This window comes from Macrobrachium nipponense, chromosome 4 (genome assembly GCF_015104395.2).
Source record: "Macrobrachium nipponense isolate FS-2020 chromosome 4, ASM1510439v2, whole genome shotgun sequence".
In the NCBI taxonomy this organism is placed as follows: Eukaryota; Metazoa; Arthropoda; class Malacostraca; order Decapoda; family Palaemonidae; genus Macrobrachium; species Macrobrachium nipponense.
The window spans coordinates 114522691-114547382 of record NC_061100.1 but is presented as its reverse complement, the minus strand read 5'-3'; the positions used below and the strand labels follow the sequence as shown (position 1 = coordinate 114547382).

Here is a 24692-nt window from a genome sequence, read left to right as displayed (position 1 = left end):
CAGCAACCCCTTGGTATATTATGAGCAAATTTACAAAAAGACATCATGTAAGACAGAAAGGCAGTACATCCTCCCTTGAAGGCAAGATCAAAACTAAGCCCTGAGCGCCGAATCTCATCTTAGCCAGTCTAAAAGTTGCCATTAGTGAATTTATGGGCTACAAAAATGCACCTCTTTCCTGACTGATTCCCCAAATTGATGGCCCATAATATTGTTACTCACCATGAGTCACTCCTTCGTCCATCCAAAACCTGTTGTCACTCATGTGAGCCTATCCGTCTATTAAGGGTTAATGAGAATATGTACTGCAGACAGGACAAATGCATTAGAAGACTTGTGAATATATGGTACCATCAGGAACGTCACTCTGCACCCCTGATGACATCAAGCTTTAGTATAAAGGAAAATTTCACAATAAATATAAAGATGATGAGTGCACCTTAAGTCCATCATTGTAGGCAAAGTCAGCCCATTATATTTTACAGAAATAGAAAAACCAACAGCTTGGTGATGAAGAATAACATGGCCTCTTCCATGCAGGATCCCTTGAAGAGAACTAATGTGGTCTTCTGCCAATACAAATGCACGTCCAAGAGTGCCTCAGGGCCTATATCAGTGTGATTACTATGCACTTCTCCAAGAGGATTTTCTGTCATGCTCAGGAGGGTGCCATATGTAATTATCCCAGGACTGCCCATAATTCCAGAATAAAAAAAAGGTGACATAATCCCTAATATTGAAATAACATACCATTGCCCCCTATGCCTCTTGGAAGCCCTGCTCATCAGGAGAGTGTGTCCCAGTCCCCTATGCCTCTTGGAAGCCCTACTCATCAGGAGAGAGAATCCCAGTCTCGATACCTTGCAGAAGACCTTCCTCCAAATATCAGCACAAAAGGCAACATCTGCCAGCATCCCTGCCGGGCGAACCAATCAGGAGCATCCATTTACTGGCAGCAATCCTCTACATACCACTACCCCCACTGTTACATCCTCCATTGCTCACCCATAGGAAAAGTGTCCAGGAGAAGGCTTCACTCAGGGACAGTAATCCCCTAGTGACCCATGAGAATTCAGCACTGCTCTCGACTGCAACACCCCCTTATATATGTGTATATGTATACAAAATCATCCCATACCCCTTGTCTCCAGAATCATCTCGGCCATCTTGAGCATGACCGTAGTGCTGGTTGGAATGTCAGACAACAAACAGAAACTCTTTCAAATACCTTGAAGTATCCAGAATCCACATGCTGGCAAAGTTGAAGGACAAGAAAACCTTTGCAGAAAAATTATGAACACTGGGCCAGATCTTGACCAATATAAATGCAAAAGAGAAGAGAGTCATATGGAAAATTGAGACTCAACAAAGATTAATTTGCATAAAACAGTCATCCCTTTTGACAGGACATGCTTAAGAGAGGATCTATTTCCTTCTAATAATAATATTTAATTGCAAAAGAATGGCAGCTTGTATGCCTTTGAGCTCATACTGTGTCTTGTCAGCTTTGCATATAAGTTTCTTCTTTGTTTCAGGAGGCAAAATTAAAGCAGCTGACTGAAGTTAATTTATCATCTCAACATTTGGTAGCCCACTCTACCATATGGCAACCCTTATCATTTACTAAGAAGAGCTATTTTTTTTTTGCCAGAGGCTTTGCTTGGTAGGCTTGCTGCTCTAAGAGGAGGGCAGTTGTTAAATTATGTTGGGTGCACCCATTGTTCTCTCGACAGTGGTCAGAAGGTGAAGGGTTTCTTGGATAATGTTAAGTGTGGGTTTCCACCTCACAAGTGGCAAAAGCCTCCTTGTAGAAGAGGCTGTGGTGGGCCATCCCTCAAGGATCTGCTGGCATTGGGGGCCACTACTGTGTTCTCTCATTTAGTGTTGATATCCCATTGCCTCGTGGAGACTGGCCGAGATTCTTTTGGAGAGGTGCTTAATGGTCATACCAATGGTGGTATCTGTTTTCAGGGCACAGTATTTGGTATACTACTTCTCTCCTCTTCATTAGATCACTGCTGATGGCAGGGCTATTCTTCATGAGCTACTGGACAGTCCTCCAATACTTCTATTAGATTGCAAATTATATTTTTCAGGGCTGTCTTGTCCTTCTTGTAGTCAGTATTTATATTTCTCTTGTAAGTACAGTCTTGTGGTCCTCTCACCCTTGCAGGGAGCACAGCCCTCCTGCCAGTTTCACCTGTCAACAGCATTCCTCAACACACTTGTGACTTGATGGTAAGCTTACTTGTCAACCAGTGTCAGTGTAGTGTGTTCAAGTCATTCAACCTAAAGAAGGAGCAGTAGGAGTGCATGAGGCTGAGGCTGATATAGGCATTTATAAATGATGTTTTAAATTTATCAGGGCATTCTCCATTGCTATTGAGACAGACTTATGTCAGTCAGTTTTTTGTGGATCTCCATCAGGAGGCCCTGAAGAGTGCTGGTAACACTGATGTCTAAGAAGGGGTAGTGTTATCAATGGTTCTATAGCACATGAAGTGGGAACTGATTCTTCTTTGAATATGCGGCGAAGTATCAGCAGCGTTTTTAATGTATCATTTGTGTATCTCATGCATAGAGCAGACTTGGGGGATCCTACTGGAGATGTGCTGCTTAACGTGGAGAATGTAAAAAGTTGGTGAACAGCACCCCACTGTGGGGTAACCCATGGCAGTTCAACGAGTTGGGTGAACTGCTTCTCAAACAAAATAGTTGGACTTCAAACCAGAACCAAATTAAACAAGTGATATATGAATGAAAACCCCAGCAGTGAAGACTGAAAATGGCTTAATGAAAGCTTATTTCTGGAACCACATCCATATTCACTGAAAAACTTATGTGGAATATGAGGGTCCATGAAAAGATAAAAGAAAATGTGGCTCCTGCAACTGAAGGAGTTTCCAACTGATAATTCATTATGAAAATATGAGAAACAGTAAAAGTAATTTGGCACTTTTACAGAGTTGAAAAAATAAATGTCTTCTACAAGTTCACATGCCCAACAGATAGATGTAACCACTCATATACTGAGATGATAACTACTGCATAATCAAAAGGTATTTCATGTTATCTACAGGAAGGTGCTATATTCAAACACCAGATGAGACCAAAAATGAATAAAGACTGTAAAATTATGGACTGCACCAGATTGTTGACATCCATTTCTGATGTAACAGAAGGCAATACGAAATAGGCTTAAGCAGGAGCATAAAGAGGAAAGAAAAAACCAGCCAGCGCCAAATGCCAACAAAGTAAAAAGAGAAATAAGACCAACTCCCACACTGGAGCAAACTATTACACCAGCCACATCAGTGGGGGATACACCAGCAGAAACTTCAAACCTCCCCTATCATTACAACCAGGAAGGTCCAAATAACTGCGAGCAAAGACTAACCTGGAATTCTGTAGATGACCACCTGTGTACACATTGAAATGTAATAGTAAAATGGAGAACTCTTACCTGGCAATTAAAATAAAGAATAGAAAAGTCTCTCAACAAGCTCGATGCCATTTGTTATATTTTGATTATTATTATTAATTATGTATCATTATTATTATACAATTATGTAGTTATATAATAAAGTAATAATGAAAAATAATATTTAGCTCTCATGGGGCTTACCTTGTATTTATAGTAAAGTTTAGGTTTTTATTTATTAAAAGTAATTTTTTTTAAACCACTTATAACAGGAGTCATGGTGGAGATTGGCTAGATTTATGTAGTTTATTTCCAAACCTGACATTGTCAATTATATATGTGGACATTTACTCAGAGTTATTTAATTGTTAGTGTTACTTTACAGTCTGTATATACATGCAGATTTGATCGTGTCGGATATTCATAAAAATATCTAGGGGTCAAATGAGAGAGACCATGTGTAAGGTAATGTATCATTCTTTTTAATATGATTAACATATTGTAACACCGATCTCTCAATTTATTGCTGCCAGGTTCATTACTCCATATATTCTGCCATATATATTGATTATAATAGGTTTTAAATATTGTACGTATATTAAATTGTGGAATAAAATGTGATCATGTCACAGTGCTTGTAGCTTTGTTCAAAAGCAGAGCAGTAAGGATAAGAGAGAGGCTGAGAAAGTTAACAGTGAATCACAACATGCTGCTGGAGAAATTGTCCTGCACTTTCAGCATTATGATTTTAATCAGAATGCATAATATGGAATGACATGAATATTCTTCAGGGTATTGGCAAAAGAAAATGTTTCCTTTAATATTTTAAAGGTAAATCTCACAATTGAACATGGGCAAATGAGCTCAGGAACCATGATGTGTATATGTAAGAAAAAAATTAATGGTACTTTATAAATCTATTTTTAATGTTCGTATCAACTAAGAAATGGTAACAAATTTATATTGGAAGAACCATAAAATGAAGTTTTTAAATGTGTCGAAATGAAGACTAGGGATAACAAACACATCAGCAAACTTGTAGCAAGGTGTGAAATGAGTAACAGAGGAATACCTCAAGCTTTGTTGATGATGGCCTTGATTATATATTATATAATTGTTATTGGTATATTATGCATGGTTGAAATATGGTGGGTGTCCTATATATGGACAGCATATGGTTGATTCTAGAAGGTGTCTGTTGATGTATTTAAGTTGTGTTGTGACGTCATAGACGAGATGGCGGCAGCGTCAGGGGAGATGTAAACAATAACACGGGGGCAGGGCAATAGAAAGCACGTGCTGGTGGTGTGTGGTTGGTAGGGGAGAGCTCTCTGTCTGGTAGGAGTTTTTGAGTCATAAGTCTTGTGCTGTTGTTCTAAGGTGATTTCTGGAGTATGCGGAAGTGGAAAAAGCGTACAGGTGGGTAGATTATTCATTTGTGTAAATAAAAGGGGTTAGGCTAGGCTAAAATTCAAACTGGTAGCAGAGCGTGGTTGATCAAAGATGCCTGGATCTGACAGTGAACAAAGGGAGACTACTAGATGGAGAAGGGAATGTCCTAGGTTTAGCGGGATACAAGAAGAATACAAAGAATGGAAAGGTCAAGCCGAAGATTAGCTATTGTTGTATGGAGAAGATACAAAATACCCGGCAATAGAAATGAGAATGAGCTTAAAAGGGAAAGCCCGAGAGCTAGTGGAAGCATTACCTAGATAGGGATAAACTTACTGGTACTGAGGGTCCAAAGTTAATTCTAGAGAAACTAGATAAAGCTTATCTAAAAGACTCAGCAATGGAGAATTATGGCAGAATAAAAAGATACCTTCTAATAAGAAGAGAATCTAGTGGAAAGATGGCGGACTATTTAATTAGATACGAGAAGGCAGCATCTGGGTGTGAAAGAGCAATGGGGAAAGGTGCGCTTGAAGGGGAAGTCAAGGGTTACCATGTAATAGAGCAAGCAAATCTCACGGAAAATAAAAAACAAATGGTATTATTGGCTTGTGGGCAAGAAAAGCTAGAGTACGAAACAGTGTCGCAAACAATGAAAGGACTAGGGATTGTCCTCAGAATTTTCATACTAGGAAGAAAACTGAAACAAGACTAGATGAAAATGAGCTGAAAACAGAAACTGGGACAGATGAAGAAGAGATTTATGTAGGAGAAGTTAATAAAATAGTGGAAGCGTTGTGGGAGGTGGTTGATGCAATTTTTGACATGGTGTAAATCAACAGTTTGCGGGGAATTGTGGCTAGCACGTATTGTCATGGATTTGAGTCAGGAAGAGTTGAGGAGAATGTGGGACACTAGGACAGAGTCTAATAAAGTGTTTAATTTTGGTGAGACATCTTATAAGTCCAAAGGAATAATAGAAATACCTGTGATACTAAAAAACAAAGTTTTATTTGAAGATAGAAATTCTGCAGGGTGATATACCCTTGCTGATAGGTAAGCAAACCATGAGTTAAATGGGTATGACCCTAAATTTGAAAGAAAATTATGTCATAATAGAAGAATTAGGGGGAATGAAAGTAGAGTTAGAGAAGATGAACCGGGTCATTTAAGAGTACCTATAAGGAGGAGGAAGGTAGAAGAATTATTACCGGAGGGTTGGAAGGGAAAGAATCTGAGGGAAATTAAGAAAACAATGAAGAAATTACATTTACAGTTTGGTCATGGAAGTGGAGATAAAATATGGAAGCTAACAGAGGAAAGACAATGGAAGATACTAATGAAGTTGTAGCGATGGATGTGGGAGAGATAGAAGAAAGTTCTTGGTAATAGTGGATATGGCAACAAGGTATTGTCTGGCCTGTTGGATAAAAGATAAGAAACCAGAAACTATAATAAAGACACTTTTTGAGTGCTGGTTTGCTATATTTGGAGCGCCCTCCAAAATATTGTCAGATAATGGGGGAGAATTTCAAAATGAAAAAGTAAGGAGGAGGGCAGAAAGATGGAATATTAAAGTATTAGCCACAGCATCAGAATCTCCGTGGAGCAATGGATTATGTGAAAAGACCGTAGGCATGATCAAGGGAAGTGTAAGAAAGATGATGGAGGAAGAGGAAGTAGATAGGTCCATAGCATTGAAATGGGTAGTGAGTGCTAGGAACTGCTTAATGAATAATGGAGGTTTCTCTCCCAACCAATTAGTATTTGGAAAAACCCTTCACTGCCTATCCTAATGGGAGAAGAAAGTTCAAGTCCTGCAAGCAGAGAAAAAGGGATGGAAGAGGGTATGGTAAGGGACACACTGAATGCAATGCTAAAGGCCAGAGAAGCGTTTATAAAAAATGAGTCGCAATAAAATAAGAATAGCATTAAACAAAACATCAGAGAACATAAATTTGAAGAAGCAGTGGTAGATGAGGTATTCTATAAGAGGGAAAATGAAAATGAATGGAGAGGACCTGCTCAGGTAGTGGGAGTATCGGGGGAAAACAATAATAGTCAAACATGGGGATTCTTTAAGAGAAGTAGCTAGGATACATGTGACTAGGATTCAACGATGATCACCAGATACAGAAGAGACATCTGCTAGAATAGATAAATCCCATGGTGTGAAAGGTAGATCAGATGGCCCAAATGAAGGGAAAGTAGATTGGCAAGAAGGAGAGAAGATAATAGTAGGTGGGAGAAGGAATGCAGACAAAGAAGAGACTATAGAAAGAAAGGTGATAGAGGAAACAGTGGAAGATATCGGGGAAAGTGGGTCAATAGAAGGCGAGTTAATATACCAAAATTCAAAAAGGGAAATAGAGTTAGAGCTATAAACAACGATACAGGACAAGTAGAAGAATGGACTATATTAGGTCTTGCAGGAAAAAGATCAAGCCAAGCATGGGCTGATTTGTACAATGTACAAGACTCACAGTCAGGTGACAAAGGGTGGGTTAACTTGAGGGATTATAGTCAGGTAGAAAAAATTGAAGATGAAGAGGTGGTGTTGCTGGGATTTGAAAATAGAAGCATAATGGAAGCTAAAGAAAACGAACTTCAAAGTTGGAGAGATAACCAGGTATATGAGGTAAATGATGTTGGACAAAAAGCTATCTCTACAAGATGGATAGTAACTGAAAAGATAAAAGGGGGGGGGAAAGGATATGTAAAGCAAGATTGGTAGCTAGAGGGTTTGAAGAAGAGATGGCAGAGTGGGAAAAGGACGCTCCCACATGGAATGCAGAAATGTTAAAATTCTGTCTAACCATAATAAAGGTGAAAATTTGGAATTGTTATACATTGGATGTCAAAACTGCATATTTACAAGGTGACGAGATACAAAGAGAAGTGTATTTTAAGCCACCGAGGGAAGACAGTTGGAGGGGATTACTATGGAAGTTGAAGAAAACCGTCTATGGGCTCAAGGATGCAGCAAAAGCATGGTATTGTAAAGTGGTGAAAGTAGTGAAGGAGCTTCAAGGCGAGAGAAGTAGACTAGAACCTAATATATTCTTTTGGAAAAAGGACAATAAATTGAATGGCATTTTGTGTACACACGTAGATGATTTTTGCTATGGAGGAACTGAAGGATTCTTAAAGGAAACGATTGGGAAATTGAAAGGGAAATTGCAAGTAGGAGAACAAGAGAGTAAAAGGTTCAAGTATATAGTAGTAATAGAGCAGGAGAATAGATTTTCCCTTAATCAGTGGCATTATATAAATTCTATAAGAGAACCAGAGGCTAGAAGATATACGGGTAATAGAGTGCTAGAACAAGAGGAGTTAACTCAGTGGTAGGACAGCTGAATTGGGTATCACTACACACGATGCCAGAAATATCATATGATGTTAGCGAATTAAGAAAAGCATTTAAAGAAGGAACAACTCAGGATATGAAGAAGCTTATTAAAATTGTGAGAAAAACTAAGAGCATGATGGGTGAAGTTACATTAAGTGAGATGGAAGAAGAAAGGATTTATTGGGAAGCCTATGCAGACGCTTCATTTGGAAACATAGAAGATGGCCATACTCAACTGGGTTATATTACTTCCTTGACAGATGGGAAGAGGAGAAGTCCCATATGGTGGAAGTCTAGGAAATCCAGGAGAGTGGCAAAATCCACCATTGAGGCCGAAGCCCTGAGTGTTGGGGAAGCTGTAGAAGGATTGATACATTTCAAGCATTTGTGGGAAGAGGTAGCTGGAGGGAGAAATTTAGAAGCCTTGGTTAACACTGATAGTAAAACACTAATGACCGCCATCAAATCGAGCACTGGTGTAAGTAGCATTTTTATAGATATTGCAGCAATAAGGGAAACCATTGAATCCGGGGAAATAAAGGAGGTGAGATGGATAAAAGGAAAGGATCAAGTGGCTGATATATTAACTAAAGCAGGAGTTTCAGGGGAATGTATTAGAAATTATGAAGAGGGTAAAGAGTTGGAGGATGAAGGAAATTAAGAGGGGACTAGGTTAGGAAATAGTCGGAGGGGAGGGAGAAAGAGATAAGTGTGATTATATATTGTATAATTGTTATTGGTATTTTATGCATTGTTGAAATATGGTGAGTGTCCTATATATGGACAGCATATGGTTGATTCTAGAAGGTGTCTGTTGATGTATTTAAGTTGTGTTGTGACGTCATAGACGAGATGGCGGTGGCGTCAGGGGGATGTAAACAATAACATGGTGCAGTAGAAAGCATGTGCTGGTGGTGTGTGGTTGGTAGGGGAGAGCTATCTGTCTGGTAGGAGTATTTGGGTCATAAGTCTTGTTGTGCTGTTGTTTTAAGGTGATTTCTGGAGTATGCGGAAGTGGAGAAAGCGTACAGGTGGGTAGATTATTCATTTGTGTAAATAAAAGGGGTTAGGCTAGGCTAAAATTCATAGGCCTCTCAACTGTAGCAGCTCAACCATGCCTCTGTAACCAATGCTGTTATGCTTATGGGAGTTGATTTTGGGTAAATTACTTAAATATACCATAAGACTGAATACTTATAAAAAGTAGTTTTGTTAAGTACTGTAGTACATACTGTTTTCCTCTAGTGGAAGTAAACTCTGTAAACGTAAATGTTATTGGTATTAGTTTTTTTACAGAATGAGTAAAGTAGGTTTATTAAAGTAAATATGTAACGTTTGCTTGTTTTCTAGGGTCTGTAGCTAAGGCACGGGTTGAGGTGAATGGGAGTTCAGAAGCTCGTAAACTACAGGATGAAGCAGCTGAAAAGAGCTCCATGCCTTACCGGCCTCCAGAACTTTTTAATGTAGAATCTTTTTGTCATATTGATGAAAGAACAGATGTTTGGGTATGTGGCTTTGTTCTAAGTAGTAGTTTCCACAAGTAGGACATGAAATTTATCAAAATTTAATTTCAAGCATGCAGACCATTGCTTTCAAATGCCTTACATACTGGTTTTGAAATATTGACTGGTCATACATTCACCAAGGAAGAGATTATACATGGCTAAGGGTCTCTTGTGGTGGGGCTGGTCATCCTACATGGCTTGTTTGCTTCCATAAACATATAGTTTTGTTCCAAGGAGAACTCTATTCCTTGTTCCTAATTGAAAAAAATAGAAATAATGAGAAGCATAAGGTGACGTAAATCATATGGTACTCACCAGTGATGAAAGCTGATTGATGATGATGAATTAGCTGTGCAGTCCGATGAATGACAAAAATACCACTACACAGCAAAGCAGAGGCAATACATCTCTGGGGTGTCTCTTCCCCTTCTTTAAGCACTTTGTCCTACAATTGCACTTCTTCATGGATTTTGGGAGGCTTTGGAGGATCCTTCGTGGGCTTGAGAAACAATGTGATAAGCAGCTGCTGTTACTTCATACTGACAAGGAACGTTATTACAGGATCCCATGCATGCATCAAGGGTATTTGAAAACTTTATGGAGTGCTCCATATAAGGATCCTATGCCCCAGTCATCTGCAGCTCCCTGGCTGCCCTTATTATTCAGGACAGACGTTCCAAAGACAGGCCTACATCCTCCTCCTTGTCCCCTGAACCTGCCGTCTTCTTCCTCACTGGCAGACTTTGTCAGCTCCTCCAAATCCTGGTCCATCAGGGGGTCAGAGTGGGTATCAATAAGGGGGCCTGACTTCATCCTCAGTGATGTCCTCAAAGCCTTCTCCACCATGCATCCTTGCCAGCCACAACTCCTTCCAGCACGCATTATAGGTCTTCTTCCTTTTTGTCAATGACTGGCTGATGACTGTCAGACGTAGTAATCGTGAATTTATGCCAATATACTCCTTTAGTGTAAATTCACTGCCAGTTTCCATTTCCTTCACAAGGTGCTCAAGGGTGTTTCAGCTGGAGTGCCTTGAAGGCACAGATCACAGCCTGGTCCATAGGCTGGAGGTGTTGTGAGGGAAGAACACAAGCTAGTTTCTCATCAACAACACCTTGAACTCCATGCACAAGTCATTGAGGTAATCCTTAAATTGAGGGATGAAGCTTTGAATTAACTATTTATGCGCAAGGACTTTTGGTGATCCAGGCTTGGCGTTGTGCATCCAAAACACAGGCAACAAGTTCTTGTTCTTATTCTTGAGGGCCCTGGAGTTTGCAGCCTTGTAAATGAGTCCTGCTTTTAGCATGAAGCCAGCAGCATTGCCACACATGATGAGGGTAACCTTATCCATCTGGGCCTTAAATCCAGGGGTTCTGGCTTTATCTTTCATGAGATATGTCCTTGAAGGCATTTCTTCCAGAACAAGCCAGTCTTGTCCATGTTGAACGCCTGTTCTGGACAGGTAGCCCTTGTCCCTGATAATATTCTTGAAGGTTTTGGGATATTTTGTGGCTGCTTCCATGTCTGCCCTTGCCATTTCCTCACACAAAGAAACACTTTAGGTGAAACTGCTTCTGGAAACTGTGGAACCACCCCATGTTGGCCTGAAAACCTTCAGTAGCTGACAATGGTCCTGTTTCTTCGTCCTCTTCTTTGGCAGTCATTGATTCAAGCCTAAGAAGTCTGCTTCATGTAATCGCTGCCTTCTGTAACAATCGAAAAATTAAAATTTTTTTAAATCAATTTGTCCTTTTCATAGCTAACAAACCTGAGGTCTTAACAATAGGATATTTCCAAGCGCTATATGGTAACCAATTAAAAACAATCAAAGATTGTAAGCGAGGAAGCTGCGAGATCTGGGAACTACTGCACGTATGAGGCAATAGCTGGTCAGAGACTGCGCACAGCCTAGTAACGTGTTTAGTCTTTCCTTAACCGCCTTGGAGAGTAAGACACTATCGTTTTGCTTTCCTCCCAAGCCGGTTGTTTTGTGCCCGTGTTTCTTTCATTTCAGTGTGTTTGTGTGTGTGTTTCTGCATTATGGATTTTACCGAGTCTCCACAGCCTCATCAACGCACGTGCCCGGGCATTCGGGAATTTCCTTGCTCAGGGTTTTTAGCTGCTGTTGTCACAGACCCACACAAGACATGCAGTAAGTCCCATGCTAATTATTGTATGATAACTAATCCTTGTATGGAATGTCGTTCCTGGCTTAAGTTGCAGAGGAGTGTGTTTTATATGAGGAGGGAACATCATAGAGCTTCGACTCTTCCTTCTTGGGAGGGTTTGTCTTCTCCTCGGATGGATGATTCGGCTTCTCCCTATCCCGCGATTGCTCTCCCTGTGACTAGTGCGAGTGTGTCCCTGTCTCCTTCCTTTTCTTCCATTGATTTGTCGATGAAGTATTGGGAGTTTCACAGGATGATGTTATGTTTAATGTAGCCCCCTCTTCCTCGAGCTCTCATTTTATACCTGAGAGGGAGGAGGCTACGCCATCTAATGCCTTATTTTCAGATTCGAAGTCATCCAAGATGGTGGCTGTTTGGGCGTTGCTGGGACCACTGGGTTTACCTTCCTTGGATGGACTGCTGTCGCATTTCTTAGAGGCGCTTACCCCTCCCCCGGCCCACATAGCAGTCCCCTCCCCCTGGACTTCTCTACGTTGGATCTTGTGTGCTGCCACCTTGCAGAGCCCCCTTGTCATCATTGACGCTCTGAGTCGAATCTTATTGCTCTGCCAGTGAAGCCATTGACCAGCTCCGGTCTTATGGTGTTGTGACGTCACTTCCAGTGTCATCTCAGACTTGGACGTCAGATACAGTGGCCACTCATCCTCCAGCTGTGACGTCACCGCTTCCCGATATGACGTCATCATCTTCTCGCTGAGCCGTTTTAGGCTTTAGTTCCAGCGGTCTACAAGAGACTGGTCTCTGTTTTGCAAGAGAATTTCTACTGTGTCTTCGAAGAGGAAGAGTCGTAAACAGAGGGTCTCTTCTCCTACACCTGCTAGTAAGAGACCTTGTAAAGAGAGGAGTTTCTCTCCTCGCCATTGTGTCAGACGGAGGATCAAGGACTTTGTGGTTTCGTCATTTTCGAGTGAAAGGAGTGCTTTGCCTTTTTCTCATCACAACCATCTCTCTCCCACCTACGTCCGTGTTTGTGCAATTGAAATTAGTGTTTCTCCACATGCCTCACAAGGTTGTGTTTATTCCTCACACGTTCGCATTCGTGAGTTTGGCAGTGGAGTTAGTGGAAAGAAGGCATCCTCCTTTTTGATACATGGCTGTGTACCCCCTGTAAGTCATGAGAGTAATGCTTCCCTTCATGGCTGTGTCTCTATCTTTCACGTATGTGTTCGTGACAGTGCGAGTGTTGAGAGGGTTAAGTGTTGCAACATCTTATGTTTGCAGATGTGAATCATCTCTGCTTGTATGTGCTGATGATGGAGGTGACTCCTCTTCAGCTGTTCCTGTATGCAAATGGAATCATCCTTGCACGTACATTTTGACGAGATCGGTAATGGCCCCTCTTCGTTTGTTCCTGCTCCAGTTCATTGGCGCAAGGACAATAAAGCGCTGGTTAAAAGCTCGAAGGTTGCAGATGTGATGGTTGCTCAAGCTTCATCTAAGGATTCTTCGCTTGGCAAGACTGAGGCTGAGGGTCAAAGACGTGAGGCTTCATTGGCTTGTGGAAGTGCTTCTCGTTCTCCTGGAAGAGACTTTATCCTCAGGAGTCAATCTCCTGCAGGTAGCTCTCTTCAGCGACATTCCTCATCTCGGGATCATCCTCAATTGGCATCTCAACAGTCACCCCATTCTTTGTGATAAAACTATTAAAAATACAGGCAGTCCCCGGGTTATGACGGGTTTGGCTTACGACGTTCTGAGGTTAAGGCGCTTTTCAATTATATTCATCAGAAATTATTTCTAGGGTTACGACACGTTCCAGGGTTACGGCGCCTACAACGCTGATCTGGCAGAAGAAATATGACACCAAACATGCAAAATAATCAATATTTGAAAGTTATTTTGATGAAAAATGCAATAAGAATGCAGTTTACATAGTTTTTAATGATGTTCTGGCTTACGACGCGTCTCAAGAACGTTACCCCCATCGTAACCCAGGGACTGCCTGTACTTGGGTGTAAGTGTTTTTAAGAGGGTTTTTTGGTGTTTGAACTATCAAAATAGGCAGTTATAAGCATTTTTAGAGGGGTTTCAAGTATTAGCAGATTTTAGTTGTTTGCCAAGGTTTGTGTTACACATCCCTGGCAAATACAGAGGGTTGAACTGTACTGCAGAAGCTAACATCCATGGTCTTCCTTGTCAATGCCTCTTTCTTCTTGATGTAGTGGACAGTACTCTCATTCAAGCCATAATGGCAGGCTACTGCAGCATAACTTTTTGTGGAGTGTCACGACCTCCTCCTGGTACTTGGGCTCTTTGCTAGAAGCTTTAGAAGGAGCATTGTGTTTAGGAGGCACCTTTTGGGTAGATTAAAAAATAATACGCAAAGATTAAAAATGAGACACAAAGATATGCAAAGTATACAGTTATGCAGTGAAACACTTAAAAGAGCAGGGGTCTACATGGTGAACTGGCAGAGATGCAGGCTCCCACAGCACATCTCCATGAGACAAGTCTTGGGGGTACAGTCAATCAGTGCCAAGGAAAATGATTGGTGCTTCTGGATTGGATTCTTTTCAAATGCCAACCAATAGTGTGTCAAGTAACATTGTGCCTAGGTATTTCTGATTCCCAAGTTGCAATTTCTATCCCAGGAGCTTCAAGTTTGGAATTCACATATCATTTCTTGAATGTTTAAAAATAAAAAATATATTTTATTGATATTTTGCTGTGTTTACATTAATATTATTTGAAAATTGGCAAATATTTGAGGTATGCTCTATGAAAAAATCTGCAAAGGTCGACTGTATGGAAAACATTTATTTTTAAATAAATATAGCAAATTATGAAATGTTTTTGGCATGAGTTGGTTTGGTCATTTTAGTTTGTTTATAAATGGAAGCACCTGCACTCGCCTAGTTGTATCCAAATCTGGTTTCTTTTGCCAGGAAAAGAGAATCGTGGATCAATTGTGAATGCAAAAGATCTTTTAAAAATAGACTGAAAAATTCACAAACTAAACCATCCATTGATGGCTCAAGTCATAACTGTTAATGCTAGTAAACAGAAATCTACCACCATGAACTACTCTTATCTAAAAAAGGTAACTCTCTGAAGTAGACATCCACAACAAAGAACAGCATTCTAGTAAAGGGAAGACAAATGGCCTAAAACAGGTTGCATTAATTTTATTACTGCCATACATATATGAACTGTGGAAGCAGGAAATTTGTACCTCAAGATACCTCAAGACTTCTGACTTTAAAGAGATTTAGGTGTCTGACTCAATTTTTGCCCTAAATATCTGAGAGCCAGTCTCTGAACAAGTGGCTTTTAAGTACTTACTACTTATAGGCAGTCTCCAGTTACTGGCTATCCAGTTTTATCATGCTTGTCTAGCCCCATAAAATCGGTGATTTATGGCACCTAAAAGGGACCAGTTCTGGTTATCGGCGTCGTAAGAAGGGTTCTTATGGCACCATAAGGGTGCTTATGGCACCATAAATCACTGAGTTTAAGTAAATGGCAGTTTTTGCTTCTTGCACACCCCCGGGAATGGAACCCCTGCTGATAACTGGAGACGGCCTGTAATCCTCTTTGTGAGACTGAGAAGATGAAAAAGTTGTAGATAAATCCAAGTCGGTGTCTTGAATTCCCGCTTGGAATCCTTGGAAGGATTGGGTCAGGGCAGCAACACAGTCACTGTCCAAGCAAATGCTTGGGAGTCTTTGATGAAGGACCATCATCAAGGACAATCATCCTAGAAGAAACATGATGAGGGGAGCAGGGTAGGCCCTGACAGTGTCTTCAACACTATATTGCCTGATAAGATCCCAGATTATCTTTCAAAGAATCCTTCTTATTCAAATTCAGCAGCAAGGTCCATTTCTTGCTAGATTTTGAAAGATCCTGGACTGCAGCTCTTTGGTAGACTGGCCATCTGATCAGAAAGGAAGGGGCAATACTTTCTGCAAGAGTTCTGCAAGCACTTCGGTAGCGTGATTAGTTTGGTCTTGGATTACCACCTCAGTGGCCTTGCGTTCGATTCTTGGGCATTCTATTGAGGAGTCAAGAGATGTGTATTTCTGGTGATAGAAGTTCACTCTCGACGTGGTTCGGAAGTCACGTAAAGCTGTTGGTCTTGTAGCTGAATAGCCACTGGTTCCATGCAACGTAAAAACACCATACAAAAAAAAGAAAAAGAATGCAAGAGCTCTGCCAGAAAGATGTACTCTACTCCCATGCTCCCACTGAAAACTTAAAACCAAAAGATGTCTAAATCAAGCTTTAACATCATGGTTTGCGGCCAGGAGAATGTTTTGTACTTATTTTCCATGTGCCTGACAAGTAACAAAACTCAACTTTATGTCTGCAAACAATGGAATATGCAGTTTGCAGTTAAAAGTAAACAACTTTTTGGTTTAGTTTCTTATTAGCTCCATAACAAGAAGAAAACACTAGAAACTTTAAAATGCCACCCATACGTATCCAGTAAATAATGCACTGGTATGACACGGGCCAACATAGTAATAAATACATGGCCATGACAACTAGGCAAGAGACAAATTCAGTGAATGACATTCTTATGATAATATAATTTGAAATTCTTTTGATAATATAATTAATTATTGGAGTCACCCCTTTAAGTTATGATTAAACCAGGAGGTACCAATATGTACAAGGTTCAACTAATAAAATATAGATAATCTCTATCCTACCAAGAAAAACCATGAATCAAAATTGGGTTTATAAGTTTGAGATCTTGACGTCTGATTAAGCAAAAAACACAATAAGGTGGCTGACACGCATGAACCTAGAAGACTTGCAATAATGATGCAACCTTTCATAGACTATGGTATTCTATTAAGAACTAGCCCAGCAAATCTGATTTAAAATGTAAATGTGGATGTTACTAAATTAAAAATATTACTAACTATTAGTAATGTTGCAAAAACTTTACAAATTTGATAAGACCATTTCTATATCTTAAGGTATTTTACACTGAAAGCTACCCAAGCAAATTGAAATTAGAAGTACATGTGTAAATGATGTTGGGTGTGTCTTATTTTATTCTTAATTGCAATTATTGTACATAATGAGAGTGCAAGTCAATGTCAGAACTACTAAATAATGTGATTTAAAAATTAAGTCAAGACTAAAGGCCTAATATCCTAATCCAGAGTAACATAGATGTACTGGCACTGGTCAGAAAATTTTAGTTATGCCTACTACTGAAAACAAAAGCAATTAATTTTTTATGGGGCTTCAGAATATGCACTTAGTTTTCCTCAGCATTTGGTCAGTAAAGCACAATAAGTTGGAGACTAGAACAAACCAACTGAAGTGTTTTCACACTGGCAGACCTAAGAGTAACAGCAAACATGACTGATCCAGCACTGTTGCTACATCTGTGTAAGAAGGGTAAAGGTAAATACGTACTTCAGTAATTACTGTAGGCAGGGGAGACAGGCCCCCTGCCTTGAGTCCTGTATATTCTATCATTGTGTCAACAGTCAGTATTCTGGCCAACTGAGCTATGAGAGAATGCTTTAATATTGGTTGGTGTCTCTTATGAAGCCCCTAGCTGGACCCAAAGGGTAACTCCTTTAAGGACAAACACAGGCTATGTTAACAAAAATGTATATAAAAATGAAGAACACTTTCAGACATAAGGTGATGTGTATGTGTGTTTGTCTGCTGATCTTGTCTGAACATGCATGCTCTCTCTAGCTTTATTTCTGTCTCTCTTTCTCTCTCAACAATGAGATTTTTTATTAACAAAATGTGTGAAGTACAAAGACACCACAAACATTAATGAGTAAATTAGTGTTGTTTACACCTGAACACATGAGCTACATAATGTCATTGAGATGCTAGTTGACTGGAATTTCTCAGGACCATCACAACCTTTGTGATAATTATCTGATGCTGTCATATGTAACCTGGAATGTCTATGCATCTATGCTTTCCTCGGACGATTTGGTTACATGCTTGACTACCAATCTTAGGGTCCAGGTTTGATTCCCCGCTCTGCCAACTTGGAATCAGAGGAATTTATTTCTGGTGATAGAAATTCATTTCTTGATGTGCTTTGTATCCCACAATAAGCTGCAGGTCCCATTGCTAAGTAACCTATTGGTTCCTAGCAACGTAAAAAATATCTAATCCTTTGGGCCAGCCCTAGAGAGCTATTAATCAGCTCAGTGATCTGGTAAAATTAAGATACTTAACTTTATGTAGTCATACAGTTGTACTTAGTTTTATTTATAACTTAAAAGCAAGTAATGGATCAGTCATATATTGATTTTATTAAAGTTGACATTTGTTATCTGAATTATACTTAAATTACTGCACAGCTCAATTGTAAGTTTCAACAGAATTAAATGAACTGTCATTTTTCTTTCCAGTCTTTAGGATGCCTCTTGTATGCACTGTGCTTTTACAAATCTCCCTTTGATGCTGTTTATGAGCGAGGTGATAGTGTGGCCCTAGCTGTTGTCAGTGGTAATATTAAATTCCCAGATACACACATTTATTCTGAGGTATGTTTCAATATATAATTCTGTATCAAGACAAAATTTTTTCAAAGCAGAATCCTTATTTTGATAATGCATTTTCATGAATTGCACATGATAAAAAAAAAAGGTATCTGGTAGGTTGGCATATGCATCTAGAGTTCCATTAGCTCTCTGGTCATTAACATAATCATTGTGCTTTTTCTAAGTGTGACAAAGCCATAAGGTTAGGAAGAGGACAATTAGATTAAATAAATGGTTATTGAAAAAATAATTACATTTAATAAAAACTTTGTCCATTATGAGCCCATAAATATATATCTTATTGCCAGGCACATAGTCTCCCAACTTTTTAGATCCTGAAAGAAAAAGACCCTACTGCACATGCCCAGAACACCAGCCAAAAGCATACATTGGTTGTCATTTGTTCGTGCAAATTTAATGTACAGTATTCATATGCATTCTTAGTTGCACTTCCATTATCTAGCATTTATGCATAGTGGGCTCCTAAAATAGCAGTTTGTAGTGATTCACTTTTATGCTCTTTTTATCCTCGATTTTGTTGTTTTAATCAATTGGCTTTACCTTGATTTTTAATCTTTACTTAGAGACAAAAATGGTCATATTGGAGTTTTATTTTTAAAGCTCATAGCAAGACCTGTGGTGGAATCATGAAGCTCCTAAGAAAAAAAAGAAGTAAAGTATTTAATGTAGCAATGCCAAAGCACTGAAAGGTGCAACTTGTAGGTAAATCCAGCAGCTAAAAAATTTAGTAGTAGTAATGGAAGTTGGACTGCAAGAATGAAGAAAGAATGAGGAGAATGTCTGGGATGCTGTTGAGCAAAAAATCAAGGACAAAAGGCCAGATGAGGCTGCATCATTAAGGGCAGGTCATCAAGCATCAGGCCCTTGTTATTTGCTCTTAAGCCATCCCCTCAGTAGGCACTTTTGAATGGTCGTGTAAAAGTAATGGTGTTTTAACAAACCTGCACAAGTTTTGGTGAAAATGAAAACTGCACAACATTTTGATTATTCAAAAAGATAAAATCATTAAAATGGATCTTGTAATAGTATAGTAATGAGTTTGTAAGGGCTAAAGTATAAAAATTACTAATGCATGATGAAAAGGTATAAAATTACTGTGAGCTAAAAATTAAATAACACTTTATACTACAATAAATATATACAGAAAATGATCGACAGTAATGGAAGAGGGATTTCTAATTAGAAATAGAAATACTAACAGCTCTTGTTAGTTAGACACCAGACAGTAAAACAATCCCATAATTATTTTGAAAAAATCTGGGGAGCTCAGCACTAGTGAAGAGCAAATGAAAAGTCAGTGATTCTCAGAAGTTGACCAGTTGGCAGATTCTTTTCACTTTAAAAATCTAAGGTACTGTAGCCACATGTACCAACTTACAGAGGCTATCTGATGGTTTTTTTTTCTCTAATAAATCAATATATCTTTGATTTGCATATGGCAGATGAATAAGTTATGTTTAAGTAATGGTTATGGGGTGAAATTTGATTTTGGTTCTTAATTAGCCATATATATAGAATCTTATGAATTAGTTAAATTTTATATATTAATTTATTACTCCATATTAATTGATACTGTATTTGACAAATCCATATTAATAGATACTTTATTGTTTAAATATAACCCTAGTAAGAATATTTCTTCCCTTTATGCTTTGGTTTTAATCTTTGATGAACGTACTAGCATGTTATTTTTATTTCTTAAGTATACTTACAGTATGTTGTGACATCTTTCACAGGAACTCACAGAATTGATCAAAAACATCTTGAAAGTTAATCCAGAGGAAAGGCCATATGTTGATTGGATAATCAATACAGTGGATCAGCTTATTAATAGATCTTCTGGTGCTGTATAATGAAAAAGGAAAATTTAACTGTATTTTTCATATTTTATTTATATTCTATTTTTGAAATATTGTTAACTATTTTTAGCTGAAGTATAATAAAACTTATTAATTTCAATATTGTTATTCTCAATATTTAATTTCTCAGAAGACTTATTTTATATGCTCTTAAGAGGCTTTTAATGATTTACAGTTTAGTTGAAGGTTATGACAGGAAATATTTATAGATCTCACAAGGTTGTAATTATATAGGGTATTTTGTAGGGTGAATTAGCATAGAGTATATTATACAGAGAAGCTATGACTTTCATGGGGAGTTACATTTTTGCCATGTGGATGTTATTTTTTGTTATGTAGTACATTCCAATGATGTTAAAAGTTAAAGTTATAAGAAAGGTGTTCTATTGAATATATATTGCTTTTAGTTGGAATAATAATTTACAAACTACTACTTAAGTAGATAGTAGTCTTGAAATTGTGGAGAAAATCATTAATGTACCCAAGCAGAATGTTGGGAGTTAGCAACAAAGTATAAAATTATTAGTTTGTGAATTTTCTATTGTTTATTAATCATTCTTTGGTTTGCTATGAAAAAAAAAAAATTTTGAGTATGAGGAAAATTAAGGCATTTTTAGATATTTTATCTCTTCTTTATTGTAGATTACCCACTCTGAAAAGCAAAACACAATTCTCAAGCTGCTTGAAATTAATTGCTCATATCCTCGAAATTGCGGTTTTATTACAGTTATTGTAGTTCAGTGGTGAACCTTGATTGGTATCGTAAACATGTCACAACTTATTAAATACAGTATGTATCAGGGGATTGGACTCAACTCTATGCCAGGCAAACTCAATGCCAACATATAAAAGAATTGTATGAACATGTAAAGAGAGAGAGAGAAAAAAAAACTAATTTGGAAAGACATATGAAAGATTTTATTATATTTTTAAACTATGGAGTGCATATAAAGTCTTCCGACTTGTGGGAGTTTCCATATCAAATTCAACTTGCAACATGTTATTCATTCCTTTCAGCAATTTGATTTTATCCAACAAGTATTTGATAATACTATAAGTTCCACATGTCTGGAGATACAAGAGGATGTTATTTTCTCAAGTTCCTATTTAAAAAGCCTTAACTTTTTGAGATTCTGACAATTATAAAATAATGTTGTGTAAATTTTATCCCTTGACATTCTGATGTCATCCATAAAATTTTTTTTTTTAAATCTTGGTGTTATGCAATATTTGGATTATTTCTGGCGGTGCTAAGAGATGGTTTAACTCCATCACCTCCAAATTAGGGGCCATAGCAAGAGAATAATTGCTAAACAACTTATAAAAGGCAATAGCAAATAAATTTATTGTGCTTTCTATGTAAAAAATTTATATGCTTAAAACAGCTTGTCTTTGAGTTTTAAATTGATAATCACTACATAGTTTAACAATTACTCAGCTTCTGAGTGAGGGGGAAATCAGCAGTGTTTAAAGAAAACTTAGTCAGTAGGCTCATCAAATATTTGTCAACTTGGTAAACTGTGATATGCAAGGTACTTACAGCAATAATGACTAAACAGTGCACAAATCTATACAAGTACAACTTCAAAAATAGCATCCTTATCAGAGAGAGAGATAGAGAGCGAGAGGGGGGGAGGGTGGGTAGTTTTAACTACTTTCTATTTAACATGGCATACTGTGCAGTGCATTATTATTTAATAAACAATTTTCCATTAGCTGCCACTTTTCAATCATGAAGCTTGGGATGTTACCACATTTTATGACTACTTTTTGTTGACATGTTCTTACCCTATTGTTCATTAAATGTTATTTATTTTGCATAAAATTATACAGAATACTTATTGATGGTCTATACATAGGTTTCCTTTACATTAGGAATAGTTGCTCATTTTATGCCATTTGACTTTTGATTTCTTTTTGTACTACTGTGTTCCATTTCTATAACTATTTCATCCTTCCTCTGAAGGTGTAATCATCTATGTAGACTGAGCTGACTTGGCATCAAATTTGCCTGGCATAAGTATCAGACCGGCCTTAGAGTTGGCTGCATGTAATTAACTGCAGAGTTGACCAGATGAATTATAGAAAATAGTGTCAGATGTTCTGTACACTAACCATATATCTTATGAGGGTTATACTTATAAGTCTATACCAAAATAATCAATGAATTATAATTGTACAAAATCTTGATATGCATCTTCTCTTATAGAGTATAAATATAGTAATATTATAATATATAGTATAAATATAACATAGTATAATACAAAATTCATTTATAAAGTAATTATTGTAAAACCAGTGTTGAACTTTTTTTATGACAAGACATTGTGTAGTACTTCAGTAGTCTTCTATCTTTTATGAAATTTAATGCAAGTTTTCAGTGTAGAGTAGCTCTTAAACGATGACTTTGTATTTCCAGGTCTAGAATGACTAAATTGCAAATACAATGCATTACAAAAAAGTGAAACTGTCGGTAAGATGGCAAATATGTGAAGTAAATGGAGAGACATTGGTTATTATTTATGTTCAGCCATAAAAAGTCACATCTATATTATATAAATTTACACAAAATTTAGTTTAATAGTTTTGGTTTGCTGGTAGAAGTTTAAGATGGAGTTGACCATTTATCACAATCATCATCCACGAAAGTAAAACATACATTAAAGAAAGGCGATTCATTGCTAAATGGTAAATTGTGGGTCATATAAATTAAGGATTTGAACAGTCTTAAAATTAAGAGATTTGATTTCATAGGATATTCCAGTTGTATTTCAAAAGTCAAATTTGCCATGATGCTATACATAATTAAGTAGAAAATCAAATTAGGTTAGGCTATTTAGAATTGTAAGTATGATTATTTTGATTGCAGTAATTTGATATAATTATATTGTTAATGGGATAAAATTTGAGTATATTTTATATGGTTATTAGGAGTGAAAAACCACTAAAAATGTTTATTTTCAGTCCTATGTATCCTCTTGTATAATTAAACAAAGTTATGTCACCAACCAACCAACCAAGAATTAGATCAAACAAGATATAGATTATTGTAGTACTTATTTAAAGATTTATTATTTACCCTTTAAATTTCTATTTGCTACCAGGTAAGTGGTAGGTTTTAATTATATTTGTGATTTGTAAGGCATTTAGTATGTAACTAATACTTGAAGGAATGGATCTTCAGTGCCTTTTTAATATCTGATGGAGAAAGACTTAACATTATTTTACATCCCTTAGAAACAAAGACCATTATCTTCCTTATTAAATACAAAAAGACGTGAAATGTGATGTTATTTCAATATATGAGGTTATGAAAATTTTTAAATAATTTTGTATAGTTAGCAAATCATAGCCAAGATGACCTCAAACACAAATCACACTCCAACAATGAGAAAAATTCTTTGACTAATTTCAATCTGGAAAATATTCTAACACTTTCTTTATAAATAATAAAGCATATATATTGATATTGTGATCTTTTTTCATCCCAAAGATAAATATAAGAAATTGATGACACTAGGAGCAGTTGTGGAATTGTAGTATTCCATGGGGTTGGGTACTACCTTAAAAGTCATGGTTATAGGTTGTCTATAAAGAGTACTTCTTTAGGTGTTCTTTTTGTTCTCAGCTTCATCCCAAGTTGGAGTTGCTGTTTTTGAAGAACTGCTTCCAGGTGTTTCTCACAATCACTGAATGACAATATCTAATTTGTTTTTGCAGACATTTTACAGATGGATGGTCTTCCTGATACCTGGCTTGGGAAGAAGTTGCATCTCTAAGTAATTTGTAATACTTTACAGGCTATAGAAAAGTTACAAGACATTATCTCTGTTTTTAATGTAAATATCAAGAAGATTAATGATTTCTTTATGTATAAAACTTAGGTGAAATAAATCCACTGAATGTCCAGGTAGCACGTAAACTTAAGTATTATAGAAGTTTAACAAAAATTTTGTCTTAAAGAAAGAAGAGCATGCAACCTTATATTTCATCATTAGTTCTATAAATGTAAATGATCGTACCCATATTTAATTAATGTAATTAATTAAACTTCCATTTGACTATAATTTTATATAAAAAAAATTATTTAAAATAAATCCTACTAAAAATATTTCTAAAAACCCTATGTATGTAAAAAAAAAGCTTAAATTCTTTTAGATTTTTAGATTACTACATAACTTAGAACCATAACTATGATGTATCCTTACAACTACAAAAGATGAACGCTATTTTAATATGATTAAAACTCCAACTGAAGAGATGGGTTTATGTCAAGGTTTTCCAAAAAGAGCAAATACCATGCCAACAGTTACACTAATACATAAACTCCAACAATAGAATGAATTTATATTAGCCACTGTTGTTTAAGAGCAGGGCACAAGTTGTCAACTCTTTATGTAACAACCAGGCCTTGGGCTAAGGCCGAGAATTTCATACAGCATTATACGCTGTACGTATATGAAACTTGATCGCGCCG

General features: G+C 37.4%; 1 protein-coding gene across 1 annotated transcript in view; it reads left to right on the top strand.

Moving 5' to 3' along the window:
• LOC135211076 (serine/threonine-protein kinase 16-like) overlaps window positions 1-23684 on the top strand; it is a gene marked incomplete at its 5' end in the record, with an annotated part of 77666 nt that extends 53982 nt beyond the window's left edge. Inside the window, 3 exon segments of the mRNA XM_064244134.1 lie at window positions 9513-9667; window positions 18204-18338; window positions 20093-23684. Coding sequence (XP_064100204.1) covers window positions 9513-9667; window positions 18204-18338; window positions 20093-20209 — 407 coding nt within the window. The 3' untranslated portion in view covers window positions 20210-23684.
• Between the last annotated feature and the right edge of the window lie 1008 nt (window positions 23685-24692).